Source organism: Nyctereutes procyonoides, unplaced genomic scaffold (assembly GCF_905146905.1).
Source record: "Nyctereutes procyonoides isolate TBG_1078 unplaced genomic scaffold, NYPRO_anot_genome, whole genome shotgun sequence".
Classification (NCBI taxonomy): domain Eukaryota; kingdom Metazoa; phylum Chordata; class Mammalia; order Carnivora; family Canidae; genus Nyctereutes; species Nyctereutes procyonoides.
Window position 1 is genome coordinate 56,983,732 of NW_026575121.1, and position 15,562 is coordinate 56,999,293.

At 40.4% G+C, this 15,562-nt stretch overlaps 1 protein-coding gene across 6 annotated transcripts; it reads right to left on the reverse strand.

Moving 5' to 3' along the window:
- Positions 1-4,977: 4,977 nt before the first annotated feature.
- Positions 4,978-15,421, reverse strand: LIG4 (DNA ligase 4). Of its 6 annotated transcripts, none has more exons than XM_055335678.1 (2): positions 15,342-15,421; positions 4,978-8,954 (listed from the first exon to the last, which is right to left on the reverse strand). In XM_055335678.1, exon 2 carries the CDS (start codon positions 8,924-8,926, stop codon positions 6,191-6,193), a length of 2,736 nt encoding a protein of 911 aa, XP_055191653.1. In that variant the 5' UTR covers positions 8,927-8,954; positions 15,342-15,421; the 3' UTR covers positions 4,978-6,190. The 6 variants fall into 6 exon arrangements, with proteins under 6 accessions (XP_055191653.1, XP_055191650.1, XP_055191655.1 ...); XM_055335675.1 differs by lacking the exon at positions 15,342-15,421 and adding an exon at positions 12,698-13,644; XM_055335680.1 differs by lacking the exon at positions 15,342-15,421 and adding an exon at positions 12,698-12,811 and having other exon boundaries at positions 4,978-8,874.
- Between the last annotated feature and the right edge of the window lie 141 nt (positions 15,422-15,562).

A 15,562-nucleotide genomic window follows, 5' to 3' on the forward strand; every position in this document is an offset into this window, starting at 1 on the left:
AGAGGGAGGGAAGAAGGGAAACAGAGGCTAGGGGGAGAGTCAGCTAGTAAGACAGATTTATACAACATAACGTAATCATGCAGTGCCGTCTATCATTGTCATAGTCTACTGATAAGAAGTCAGTGACAGGTCATATCTATGATCAAGTGGAGAGGATTGTACAAGAATGTGAGCACCATTATGCAGGGATCATGGGGATGACCTTACACTATGCCCACCGCAGTCCATCGTCTGACAGATATTTCACAAATTTCTAAAGAAGTTTCTTTGCATGACTTTTAATGGTATTGTAGTTATTAGTGAATTCTAAAGAATATCATAAGAAATAAAAGCCTCCAGGATGCAAGCCATCTGTCCTTACATGACATTCATACATGTTTTTATATCCTTTTGCCCAATTCAAAAATTTTAATATTGTTGGCATTCAGGTAATAGTCTAAAGAAATACAAGAAAGCATGTATCTTTTATAGATATGTAAAAATAGTCTTTAGTGAGGCGGCTGAGTGGCTCAGTTGGTTAAGTGTCTGCCTTCAGCTCAGGTCATGATCATCAGGCTCCCTGCTCAGAGCTTCTCCCTCTCCCTCTCCCCACCCCTACCACTCTCTCTCAAATAAAATCTTTTTTAAAAATAGTTTTTAGTTAACATTATTGAGGTCTAGTAAATGTGATCTTTTAATATATATAATTCTAAATGTATAAAAGAGTAATATTAAGAATTAATACCTCCTTAATAGAATACATATTTGGCTATTTTTCATTAATTATTTAAACAATAGGTTCCAAATAAAGAGATACCCCTAACACATTTAGGATCATTAATTTAATCTAAAAATCTTCCAGTTAAATTTTAAGAACATTTAAAGTTATATATAATATTCTAAAACATATTTCATGTTTCATGCTGTTTATTTTTGTTACTTTTTAATTCTCACATTTGCTATAATGCTTAAGACTTAGTATGTATTGAAAACCATTTATTGGGGATCCCTGGGTGGTGCAGGGGTTTGGTGCCTGCCTTTGGCCCAGGGTGGGATCCTGGAGACCTGGGATCGAGTCCCACGTCGGGCTCTGTCTGTTTCTCTGCCTCTCTCTCTCTCTCATGAATAAATAAATAAAATCTTTTTTAAAAAAAGAATGAAAACTATTTATTGATTTTACATAGATCAGGTTATTATCCTACTGTCACTACAACTTCCCAAAGATATAAAATGGCTTTTAATTAATTCAACTAGTACATGATAACCCTAAATGAAAGGTTACAAATGCATAATAATTTTAGAGCTGTGAGGGACCTAAGGCCATGTTGTCCTTTACAACACTCAACAAATGCCAATACCGAGATCCAGTGAGGATAAGTGCTACATTTGGGGAACACACATCATTTACTTGAGATCACACATGACATGGTACCCTGAATAACAGTAAAATGACTATTTAATGTCATTACTATAGATCAGGGAAAAAAAAATCAGTTGTTTTTTTTTTTTTTTTTTTTTTTTGAAAAAATCAGTTTTGACCAAGGACCAATTTGGATTGTCTCTGGCACATTTCTACCAGAGAAAAAGCAGAGATGAAGAGAAATGGGCAATTGCTTTTGTTTAGAGACTATTATGGCCCAGGTACTCTATCATGTCTTTTAAAATATATTTGCTCTTTACAACAATATATAGGAAGAGTGTGCAGCCAGTTATAGAAGCTCAAGAATATGGAGCTTCAGGTCCCCAGATAGAAAGACAAATTTACATCTAAATAAAACTTTCTTATTCTACAAAATGATTGAATGTTTGTGTGTCCTCCAAATCTGTATGTTGAAATCCTAACCCCTAACAGTGATGGTATTTGGAGGTAGGAGCTTTGGAAGGTGTTTAAGTCGTGAGGGGAGCCTTCATGTTTGAGATTAGTGCCTTCCGCCAGGTATGATACAATAAGAAGTCTACAGAAGACACCCCTCAACCAACCATGCTGGGACCTTGATCTTGGACTTCCAGCCTCCAGCCTCCAGAACTGTGAGAAATAGATGTTTGCTGTTTAAGCCCTTCAGTTGACGGTATTTTTGCTACATGAGCTTGAACTAAAATGGGGGGAATCAAGAAATAAGCCTTAGACAGGAACCTGAAATACCTTGCTTAAAATTCTTCAATGTATTTTTCATATTCTGCAGCATGGCATTTAGAATCTTTCAAAAATCTATCCAAATTTACCTATATCTTTCCCTCCCACCTAAATTTGAATATTTTACACATACTCTCCCCTGAATTTTTGTACTCCCCACGCCTGTATTACCTTCCCTCTGTCAGGAAACACCCTCCATACCACTATGCCTGATGAATTCTACTTATGGTTCCAGAATCCACTCACTTATTAACCCCCATTGGTATAATTAACCTCCTCTGGAGAGGTCCAGGTAAGAGCAGCAGATAAAAGCTGAAGGGTCCTTTCTGTATGCTGGGTGCTATAATTCTGTCCTCAAATATTCTGGGTGAGATAGATACAGTTTCCATTTGAAAGTTTAGAAACTAAGGTCCAAAGAGGCTGTGATTTGCTCAGATAACACAGACAATTGGTGCAAAAACTGGAACAGAGCCCAGGATAACTAGATCCTAAAGCTTGTATTCTTTTCATTACAGCATATGGCTTTTCAGGGAATCCATCATTCCTTTATCTAGGAAAGCACTTATCTTTTGTATTCCAATTACCTATCTTTTGGTATTCTGTGAGTTCCTTGAAAGCAAAGGCTGTCATACTCATTTTTTTTAAAACTTATATGACTATCAAAGAGAGTACAAATGTATGTTGGCTGAAACTGAATGGTAATGGTTTATAGAATAGCTCTAGTGCTCAGGGAATTCCATATTAGATGTTTTAAAGCTGTATTCAACCTATTTTCCCGAGTGAGAATTCCAAGTTTCCAAATCAGCCCTTTTCACTTCAATGTCAAACAAAGTGCATGACTGTGAAGTAGCTAGGGTAGCTACCTGATTTTCAAAGAAGATGCCATCAGCCTAAAGATAGGAACTCTTTCAGAACGGTGCTAACCATCAGGGATGCAGAAAAAGGTGTTCCTGAACAGTAAATATCTCATCCTGCTTTTTGGCAGGAACCCATGGCTTTGAAGAAGAGCAAAGTAGGCTTTCCCATCTGATTCAGAGGATACATTGCATGAATATTTATTGAATGACTGATTACAACAGTGAACAAACTATATCAAGTGCCTTTATTCATGGAATTTGTATTCTAGTGGTAAGAAATAAAGGTAAAGCAAAGTGAAGGAATAGTGAGTATTGGGGATGTGAGTGGAGGAAACTATAGACCTGAAGGAAGTTGTAATCAATAGCACACAGACCAGTGAGACTACAGTGTGGTGAGCCAGGGGGTACCTGGTAGGAAATCAAATCAGAGAGCTAACAAAAGACAGGTAATTGGGGCCAAGTCCAACTGGCCATTTATTTCTAAGACTTTGGAAGTTATGAGTGATGGGAATTCAGTAATTCTGACCAGTGGAAGAAAAATGAATTGACTGCATCTTTAAAAGTAAAAATGTTGTTCTGGAAAGCAATGATAAAAGTGCAAAAAGAAAAGCCAGTGAGAAGGTGATTGTAGTCTAGTGAAAAATAGGGGCAGAATATGGTTACTGGGAAGAGTAGTGAGAGGTCATATTCTGGATTATTTGGAAACTCTAGCCAGTAAGACTTGCTGTGTATTGGAAATATGAGAACAGATGGAGCCAATGATTGCTCCAAGTTTTTCATCTTGAGCAGCAGGGTGAATAGATACACCATTTAGTGAGGAGGGGAATGCTAGGAAGGAGTGTAAGTGTATTTGAGAAATCCAGAGAAATCCATAACACTTGTAAATTAAATTAGGTAATCTAAATGTTAAAAAACAATCCAGGTCTATAAATATGAAAAAGACTGATCATTGACAATTGTTCACACTGAGCAATGTGCACATGTAGGTTAATTATACTACTCTCTTTTTCATTTTAAAATTTTGATATGATATAGTTACACACATTAAGTATGAGAGTTTCATTAGACTTCATGTGATGATGTTATGTGGATAGATACATGAACTGGAATTCAGCAAAGAAATCAGAGCTAAAAATACATGAGAGGTATTAGCAAAGTTAAAGCCAAGGGATGGGATGAGAATACCTACAGAGCGAATAAAGAAAGAGAATAGGTCCAATGCTAAGAAACTAAACTCTACATTTAGGGATGAGAAAGATGAGAAGAAACTAGAAAGGCACTTTGCATAAATGCACATCAATTTACTAAAAAATACATTAATTTTGAATCAGCGACTCCATTCTAAGAATGTATAAGAAACAAACAAAACTAGAAAACACAGACTATGATTCAGATTTATTTTGTTTAGTAGGAAAACAAAAAAGTTGGGGGGGCAGCAGTGGGTGCAAGGTCAAATAACCTGTTAGGTGACAATAAGGGCTAGCTGAATGCATTACACTACATTCAGTAGGACAGTGTACAACAATTTAAAGTGATGTTGGTATATTTTAGTGACCTGTTGGTATATTTTAGTGACCTGTAAATCCACCCATTGAGAAAAGCTGATCATATACAGCATTGTAGTTTTATATTTATCTGCTACACTGTAAATAAAATATTTTGTGCTTTCCTTACTATCAATAACATAAAACAGGGAATGTTAATAGCTTTGGTGGTAAAATTGTGTACTTTCCTCCCTTATTATTCTTACTGGTGTCTATTTTGTAGTTTTTCTCAATAGGTATTCTAAAACTTTGAAAGTTTAAGTTTTTAATAAAGTTCATTCTAATATGAAATAGAAAGGACCTCAAATAGGAATCTGATTTGAATCTGTAAAAAATTATATTGATACCATATTTATGATTGAAATAACTATTATGAAGTGTTCTAAAATAAATACATCATACATTTTAATAGCATATTAAATATTTTATTTAAATTAAGAAATATAATAACATTTGTTCCACTGTTTCGATAAAATTTCAAATTACTTACAAATAAATAATAACATTTCCTCAGGTACCATATTTCAAATATTGCAAAGGTGTCATGAAAACATATTTTTCAAAATGAATAGACTGTATTCCAAAATTTGGTATATAAATCCAAATGTAATACATATTATACATACTGAATTTAAATAACCTAAGGATAAAAATCATTTTAAATAGTCAAAGCAGTTTACCCTTATGTAATGGAAGTCACGAGACATATGCCATTTTGACATGTACTCAATGGATTACATCTAGGAAAACCACTCTCTGTGAATACTGTTTATCCTGGTGTACAGTTCCCCTAAAAACATTCTCTTTAAAACATGCTCTAGTTTTGAAAAAAAAAATAAATGTGGGTCAAGTATTTTTAAAACTGCAAGTTTCTTTTAATTAAATTCATCTACTTTTATTTCTCCTAATTTACCTAATGATGCCATTAACAAGTTTTTTTAATGAGGTTTTATTCCCGAGGTTGTCCTTAACTTTAAAAATTTGTTTACATTTCACATTTTATATTTCCACCTTCAGTTTAAAAGACATAATATATGTCCGATTGTAACAATTCTTTTTTCTTGCAATGCTTTTATTAGATAAAAACTATTAAAATTTTACTTCAGAAAATCCACTTAGATCAATGCTTTTAATGATTCTAAAAGCTTCTGAATGTATTTTATTAATATTTGGGTCAGAATTCTAGATTTCAGTAGGGATATTATATAAATGCCTCTTTTTTAAGCTGTTTATTTCATCTTGGTTTTATTTATTTAAAAAAACCTTTTTTTAAAAAAGATTTTATTTATTTATTCATGAGAGACACAGAGAGAGAGAGAGGCAGAGACATAGGCAGAGAGAGAAGCAGGCTCCCTGTGGGGAGCGCGATGTGGAACTCGATCCCAGGCCCCTGGGATAGGATCTGAGCCAAAGGCAGATGATCAACCACTAAGCCATCCAGGTGTCCCTCATCTTGGTTTTAAAAGTCATTAAATACTACACTGTTAAAATGAATTTTTTTCCTTGGCTTTGGTCCATTCAGTGTCTTATCTCAAAAGTTAAAATTATTGTTTTTCTATATCTAATATATTTAAGCTTAATTTTAAGGGATAAAAATATAGTTTGATATTTTATTATGACCACATGTTACAATGTGGCCACCAGATCACAGGCTTTCCTCACTAGAAAAGCTAGCTTTAAACCAAATATTGATTTTCCTCCTGCAACTCACACTTGTCTATTGACTCAGTTACCCAATCTTGTTGCAGGATTTTAAACTTTCTCTTAAGAGTTCTTCGAAAAGATTTTAAAACTGCAACACGACTATGATCCTCCCCAATGATTACATGAGACACTCCCTGAGCTAAGCAAGAAACTACTTTTGCTCCATGAAATCGAAGCTCCAAAGCTGTAATTGCTAATCTTGTTCCCTCGATTTTGGTACTCAAGTCATTAATAACAGCATACAAGTCCAGATAAACAATACAATGTCGGAACAGACAGAGTGGGGAGCGGTCCCAGGAATACCGATATTCTAAATCAGCAATCAGAGAAGCCATTTCTCTTGGAGTTTGTTTGCTAGAATTTTTAATTCCTGAGAACACTTCCTTCAGTTGGTTCAAATCTATATCAACAAAATAACTGTCACCGTAACAATCATATTCACGGGCAAAATGTTCTTTTGTCGATGGGCACATGTGAATCATAAAGCGAGGCTGCCACGGCACACAGCTTTTGGTCTTAAAACACTCTAACAGCCACTCAGGCTTGACAACATCATGTTTATTTGAAGAAATGATGTTTTTCACTCTGATGTTCTCCGATCCTGCAATCACGCAGTACGTGTCTGGGCCTGGGTTTTGTACTATATAACCACCAAATTCTGCAATTCTGTTCTCCAGGTCAGGCTTTGGATGGCTGTCTGTTCCACTCATAACACAAAACTCCACATCTTCAAATATATTAGAAACCTTATTTATATTAGAAAGGTTGGGTGCTTTCAAGTGCTCGATAATTCCAATAATTTTCTTAATCTTTGGCACAGCTTTCCGCTTCTTTTCTTGTGGTTCATCATCACCACCTATGTCAAGGTGTTTAGATGCAAGCTTTCCAGATGCTTTCCCTCGAAGTTGCTCTAAGTCATCCACAGTAGTACATTCATGCCACTCCTTGTCTTCCCTTATCTTTTCAATCCGTGGAAAACGCAATGTGCAGCCAGTTTTATACATATCACTGGAGACAATCTCTGTCGCCTTAACTTGAACAATGACAGAATTACAAGGCTCAATGTATACTTCTGGCTTCTCTGTTCCACATAAAATGCTGCTTGGTAGAGCTTTTTTATGGAAAGGCTTCCAATGTTTGGCCAATTTTAAACCCAGATCATACAGTTCTTTCATAGTATAACCTGAACCAACACGGCACAGAGTATGAAACACTGACGGTTTTTCACCAGGAGGAGGCTTCTCTGCTACAGCACACAAAAAATGAGACATCATTCCACCTCGTGAACCTTTGCCCCAATAGCCCCCAACAATTAAGATGTCCAGTTCATCCATCAGCCCATCTACGTACTCAGGCTTAATTTTTAACCATCCTTCACCTCTTTTGTCTGGCTTGTAAATAGATAGAGGATGTTTTATCATGATTCCCTCTTCTCTTTTATCTATTGCTTCATTCAAAGCATCGATTACTTCTTTCTTAGTATGAGCCTGTGCTTTTTGCACTATTTCTATTCTACCTGGTATTGGCGTAAAAACACTAGTAAGAATTTCATACCTCTTTTTCAGGGTTTCACGTCCCAGCTTTTTATTATTAACCATCAGTACATCAAAAACACAATAACAGGTCTGCAGATCAGAATCCTCCACCATTCTTTTGATATCAAACTTATTCCCCTTTTGCATAAAAGTTTGTGTATTAGGGTTGAAGGCCATCATCTCACCATCCAGGATACAGATCTGTACATCTGTTTTGAATGCACTGTGAATGAACGGTGTAAGAGAACCTTCCCGTGGAGAATCGCCGAACTGATCCGTATAGTTAAATCCATTTCGGGAGAAATACTGATACACATCCCCGTCTTTGTGCATTTGCATACGCTCACCATCTAGCTTGGTTTCAATGTAGAAACTCTGGTGTTTCATGTCCTTCTCTATTCGCTCAATATCTGCTATAGCAGCCAGCATAGGTTTAAAGGCAGAGAATAAAGTGATAGAAATATCACTGAGTCCTATGGAAGGATCATGCAGTTGCCTACAGACTTTTTCCAGATCTGTAGTGACATTATGCAACTCTGCAGCATCATTATGGAAAGCAGAGAATACAGATTGCTCACTAAAACCAAGTTTTAAGTCCTTTACAATCATCCGTATAAGCCACTTTTGTTCCAGTGCCGAACTCTGAGTTATTAGCTGAAGAAGACTTTTCTTTATTAGGTCCTTTTTTCTGGCAGAATTATTGCTGGCAATTGAGTCTAAAATGTCATTTACTTGCTGTATGGTTAAACTTCCTTTCTGCAAACATCTTGGTTTCAACACAAAATACGCAATTGTTGCAAAGTCCCCAGCATCTCCACGAGTTCCAGTGGGTGTTCTGTAATTTAAAAGTTTAAGGGCGTCTTTTCCTTCTTTAGGTAAATTAAGCAATTCGATATAAAGTTTAGCAAGCATAGTTTCTTTGATTCCATAGGCCATTCTCTCTCTTTCTAGCTGAGGAAGAATAAGTCTCATTGCTGGATAAAAAGAGTCTCTGACATCTTTTTGGTTCTTATGAAGGGCATCATGAAATCTTCTCCAAGAATCTAAAAATTCTCTGAAGTGTCTGGTTTTTTCTTCACGTCCTTTACTTCTCTGTATTCGTTCTAAAGTTGAACACAAATCTGCAAAAGGAACGTGAGATGCAACAGTTTGTGAAGTCTGTGTGGCAGCCATAGAAGTGATGGTGAATCCTCTGGTTTAACTAATAAGGCAAAAAGAGAATAGCTTTAAATAAAAGATAAAATTCAACTAAATATTTAATGTAAAGACCTTACAGAGAGTGCCTCGTTTGTAATAAATGTTTATCAATGTTTGCTACATGAAAATGAATTAATTCTATAAATTATATCTCTTCTCAATCTCTACATTTAGTGAAAAATCAACTATTTTACTTCAATCTTATTTAGTATTTATTAACGAAAGTCTCACCAGCCCCTTTCCCTACATTTACAATACTGAGATGGACCACTTTGTTTTTCTCCCTAAATCCAACTTTCAGTGAATTAATGATTCCATTCCTTACTTAGCACATAATGCAAAAGAATAACAATAACAGAAAAACAAGGCTCAATTAATTTCGTTTCTGGGTTTCTGAGGGAAGGCCTTTCCTTACATTTCTCCTCTTCTCCTGTCAGACTACCACACAACATCAGAAATAGATGTTTTTAACAAATCACTGAATTGAAACTTGGCTTTGCAGGAAGAAAAAAAAAAAATCTTCTTTTAGCCAAACAAAGCCTATGTCTGTGTTTACTTTCATTTCACTACTAGCTATGCCAAATCACTCCAGTATTCAAAACCCAACTTAAAAAACCTTCTCCATGAAATCCTTACGTAATGTACTTCTTTTAGCTCTATTTTATCATAGTAATTTAAATAGCTTTATAAATTCAAATTCATTAGTACAGTTTTTTGTTCATATTCACATGCCATTTACCCTCCAACAATTCACCAGCTACATATGCACCAGAGAAACATACTATAGGCAAATAGTATGCTTCTGCCTTAATACAGCATACATACTGTTAAAGAAAAAGGGGATATAGCGGGAAGTAATTATAAAATGCTAAATGTTTTAACAAAAGTAAAATGTCACGAGACAGTTTTTCACTGAAGCATTGTCTAAAGTCAGAGAGGAAATAACAGGTACCTTGCTGGGTTAGGGTCTAGACTATTTCCTAAAGTGGTCACCAGAAGTGTCAAATTTCTTTGAAATTTTAAATATTCATGCAAATTCTTTTCTTTTTTTTTTAAGAGGTGGGGAGGGGCAGAGAGAGCGGGAGAGAGAGAATCTTAAGAAGGTTCCATGCCCAGTGCAGAGAATGACACGGGGCTCAACCTCACACCCTGAGATCATGATCTGAGCTGAAATCAGGAGTCTGATGCTTAACTGAGCCACCTAGGCATCCCAGCAAATTCTATTAAAATCTATATGATATCAGAGCTATTATATTTAAACTAAGTAACATTAAAATCAATTCACTCTCCCGATAAGGACTTCAAGTAAAAATGTGCATCCTAAGAATATAAACTACATTCTGTCTTGTGGTTTCAGACACCTCCTGGCACATCCCCATGTTGCCTAGAGAGCAGGGAGTCAGAGCAGCCTTACAGGGAGGAAGGAGGTCTATTGTCATCTCTGGAGACCACTAGAGTCCCTGCAGCAGCAGACAAGAAGGCACACACACTGCCGGCACACCGCTGCATTGTCTGATATCTGGCACAAGAGATCCAATGGCTGGATATGGGACCACTTTTACTACAGTCTCCAGAAACTCAGGAGGGGTGATCTGTGTCCGTAGCGCCTGGCACTTGGTAGGTCTGTTTGTGGAATGGATTACTGAGCCCCTAGAGTTGGGTCCCTGGAAGATCACATTAGGAAAGGCCAGCAGCTGGTCATACCCCCGCAAACCCCCCACATATGCCGGTTAGGATTCAGTTTGGTCAAAAACATTTAGCAGCTGTGACTGCACTGGGTAAGTTTCTCAACACCCATTTGGTGGCCTTTTGGCAGAAAGGCCACACTTCCCAGTCTAATGCCTGACAAAGGAAATTCAACTTCTATGGAGTCAGTTAGACCAAGAGGTAAACCCATGAGACACCATTTTCCTGAGACTTTTATCTTTGAATCAGTAACTGCTCCCTCTCTCTTCTCATCTGCATAACTGACTGAACCACCTGGTTATGTATGTTCACTGTCTACCTCTCAAAACAGGCTCCCTCAAGCCAGTATATAATCTTGTATTTATAATTCATATATTATATATAGATATAATATGAAGAATGTTAAGAAATACTTTTCTGAGCATTCAAGATGGGTATATAGTTTCTAAATATCTGAATGTTCTACTTGGTCTTGGTTTCTCTCAACAATCTCCAAAGACTCAAATTACTTTATAACCACATTGAAATCTAGGTTAAACATGTATCCCAAAATTGCTCTAAATACAACAAGGGTTCCAAAATTAGTATGAGTAGGCTTAAATGTTTTTACTCATTAAAATTGTACCAAAAAAAAAAAAAAAAGAAAAAAGAAAATTGTACAAAAAAGTCAAACATTAGAATTTCCACTGCTTTTAAACATTCTCATTTTATTTTCTGGATTCTGAGGTTGCTAGCTGATGTCTTTGATTTGTGAAAAAAAAAAAAAAAAACAAAAAACCGTTTGTGGTTAGGGTTCAGGCTCTAGAGACCACTAAATGTGAGTTCAACTGTGAACTCAACAACTTAATAGCTGCGTGACATGGGGCAGCCACATAATGTCTTTGTCAGTTTCTGTAGTGTAAAACGGGGGTAATGACTGTAGAAGGTGAGGTGAGGATGACATCCGGTATGTACACAAGGTGCTTAACACAGTACTTGGCAGTCAGCGAATCCTTAAGTTTAGTTCCATAATGCTTGTTGATGCAAGTGACATTTAAAATGTAAATGTCACAAAATATTAAGGAAGAAAGGGAGGGATACGCTTACCTTTTAATAAACATGAGCAAAACATTCAAGAGAATGAGTACAATTCGTATACAAGAATGACTCATCGTCTACTCAGCGGCTGCCTGTCTTGTCCTAAAGTGACACAACAAAACATACTAGCAAGGTTGTATTCCGTGACTGTGATGACTCAGTGTGATTTTACAGGAGAGAAAGCGACTGGTGCAAGTTAAGTGTCCTTCACACAGCCCCTGGGCAGACGATGCTCTTCCCTAGGGGACAAAGGTTTACAGCAGCCTCCCTTCCAAGCACTTGTGACATTCGGGGGGGGGGGGGGGGAGTCTCAGCAGAAAGGAATCTGGGCCAGGAAAAGGCCAGAAGGCGGCGGGAGCCGAAAGGACGACAAAAGACGAGATGTGAGAAGAGCAGCAAGGCTCCAGCCTCTCCGTCCGGCTCCAGGCAGGGGTGCCCGCCTGCGGAACCACGGGGGATGGGGGGGCACACCCCTCCTCCGCCCCCCCTCTAAGGAAGCCGGCCGCGGACCGCGGGCGCGCATCCCGTTACCTTTCCGAGCCCGAGGGTCCCCACCGGCTTGGGGAAGGGGGGTCCCCGGAATCAGAACGTCCACAACCACTGCAACACCGCGGCCGGCACGGGCCCGGGGGGAGACGCGGGCGAACTCCCGTCCGTCCCCTGCCCCCGCGTCCCGGGGATGGGGGTCCAGATCAAGGGCCCCGAGCCCAAGGCCCGCCTTCTAACGCAGCGCGGTCGCCGAGGTGGCCCGGGCCCTGCACCTGTGACGCCCGGAGGGGCGGAGGGACTGCCACACTTTTTGTCCCGAAACAAGAAAAACGAACTTTCAAGCCCACACGCCTGTGCCGGGCTGAGAAGACTCGGGGCGGGCCCCCTTCCGCTCGTCAGCCAGTCCCGGCGCCCGCCTGCCCCGACGTGCCCGCGGCACTCTCCCCCCTCCCCCCCCGCCGCCCCCCGGGCCGCGCCGCCGCGCAAACGTCCTACCGCCAGCCGAGCCGCAGGTGAGGTCACCAGACCGGAAGCCGCAGCACCGGGAGCCGGTTCCGCCAGCTGCTCCGAGCGCAGACGCACTCGCCGCTGAGGCCGGGAGACGCCCGACTCCTCAAATCCGGCGCCGGCGCAGCCGCAGCGCGGGCCGTGACGTCACGGGGGTGCTGCGCGCACGCGCGGGGACGCTCCGGCTAGGCCGGGGCGCTCCGTGCCAGGCTGCGGAGGACGCCGGTAGCTGCCAGCGCGACTCCTGTTAGCCTCCCGAAGCAGCGGTGCCCGTCGCAAGTGGTTGACCGATGAGGGTGGATCTCGTCTCTGAGCGAGGATCGAGCGCACTTTGCGTACTGGCTCCTTACTTGGGCCGTGAGCCCAGTCCTCGGTCCGCGTGGCGTACTCCGTAGCAATGACGGCGCCTGGGTGTGCCGGGCCCCGTCTGTGAACAGGGGCGCCGACGCTCGTCTCGCTGCCTGGTCGTGAGGGTGCCCAGGATTGAAAGGGGCATCTCCCCTCCCAAAACGTCTGCTGTTTCATTCAAATGGAAAAACAGGCATTTGCAAAATTGCCCAAGGCTGTCCTTTCCTACTTGTTTCTCACGGTGTTACAACTTTGATGTGAGTTCTTGGCTCTTCATGCAGAAATAATACATGATTCATAAAAAATACGTAATGCATAATTTTTAATACGGACATAAAGAGTTGCATGCCCAGAAATCAACTATGGACTCTTAGCGTCCGTTCCAGGATTAAAAATAAAATCGTTTGGCAAACCTTTATTCAGCACCAACGCAGTAATTGTGCTAAGTATTCAAGATTGAGATGAAAACAAACTCAGTCCTTAAGTCCCAGGAGCTGTTGATTTCTACCAACGTTTTGTTATGGCCTGTCCTCTTTCATGGAGAATTGAGAAATTATCCATGACAATGGGGGGAAACAACTTTTGGAATTGTTTCCTCAGCATAAGATATTGTTGCTCTAAGATGTGGTATTATAAGAAAGTGATATTTTGCTGCAATGGATTCTGAGAACATTTTGAAGCTGTTAAGTGCCCTTAGGGGTCCTTAGTGTGCAAAAATCGCATTTTGCAAAACTGACACTTATTTAATTCACAGTATTAGTTTGTAGTAGAGCTAGACTTAGGGCTCCTTCGAGTCCAACAACCATTTCCTAGTATGTCTAATTCACCTAAGTTATCCAAAAATGTCTCTGAAATCAGCTATGAAGTTTTAAAGTCACAGGATACTCTGGTGATGGTAATTTCTCTACCTACTATTTAATTTATTTTGGAGCAGCACCCAACAGTTTTGGTGGAGGACATCCCATAGTTGCCCATCTTATGAAAGGACATTTGTCTGTGCACATTTGCACCTTGTTCAGCATCTACTGAGCTCCCTACAGTATCAGAGTTTGCACTTTATGTTGCTGATCTAAGAGAAGAACCATGGATTATGAAGCCAAACTCCAAATTGATTCAAACTTTAGTCTCCAATTTACCATGATATTTTGGCTTTTCTAACGGTTGGTTCAAAGATAATCAAGGGTTTCTCATTACGTATTTTCTAGAGTTGCTTTGATTATTACTTTATGTAAGTAGTCTACCCTTGTGCCTGGCATTTATTAGGTGACACAGGAAGCTATCCTCAAGAGCCTGGGTTTGACCTGGAGCGCTCTGACTGATGGCAAGATACGTGTCTATTTGTCGTTGTTTGTTTTTAAATCTTTTTTTTTTTTTTGATAGAGAGAGAGAGAGAGAGAGAGAGAGAGATTGGCAGAGACATAGGCAGAGGGAGAAGCAGGCTCCATGCACCGGGAGCCTGACGTGGGATTCGATCCCGAGTCTCCAGGATCGCCGCGCCCTGGGCCAAAGGCAGGCGCCAAACCGCTGCGCCACCCAGGGATCCCCTGTTTGTTTTTAATATGAAATATTCTCTCTCTATATAAAATAAGGTACAGAGAATAGAGAATGGCTGAGGGAGGGGGACAAACATCTGTAGAAAAACAATTTAGTACAACTTGGTGCCCAGGTGGGTTGACAGTGGAGCTAATGAGAGGCACCTGGATGTCTCAGTAGGTAAAGCCTCCTCCGACTCTTGATTTCAGCTCAGGTCATGATCTCAGGGTGGTGTGATGGAGGCCGCTGTTGGGCTCCACCTTCTGCAGGGAGTCTGCCTGAGATTCCCTCTTTCTCTCTGCCCCTCTCCCAACTTGTGTTCTCTCTCAAAATAAATAAAATCTCTTAATTTTTCTTTTTTTTTTTTTTAAAGACAGTGAATCTAATGAAATATTAGCTTCAAGGGCTCATTTGTGTGGCCACTTCCCACGCCCTGGGCTCTAGCAGTGTTCCCCTGGGCCGGTGCTTTTGTAAAATTTGCAGAAATAAGATTATTTTGCATTCTTTTCCTTTGAAAGCCCGTCTAAATCTCCCCGGGGTTCAGGCCTCTGATAGAGGTCGGAGCGGGCTGGGTTGGGAGAAAATAGAAACAAAATGAGTTATGCATGCATTTTAAGGAGATAGTAAGTAGTAAGGTAATGCGCTCATAACTCTATTAGGCAGACACGCTTTCTTATGTAATCAATATTTGTTTGTGTGCACACTTAGAACTGTGTCCCGAAGGGAAATCTGGAGCTTTACACTCACTCACCCTGGGGGCCCCCGGAGCAGTGTCGGAAGGCCTCCAGAGGCCCCCTGGCGCAGAAGCCGCGGGTAGCGCGCTGCGAGCTCCACTGGGCCGGGGTCCAGGCTCCAAGGTATCTTGTCCTCGCGGGCCACCGTCGCGGGGACTCCCCGCGACCGTCGCTCGTGCGCACGCCCGGGAGGGCGGGCCCGGTTCGCGCTAAGGGGAGGAAGGCTGAGAGGAGAGCA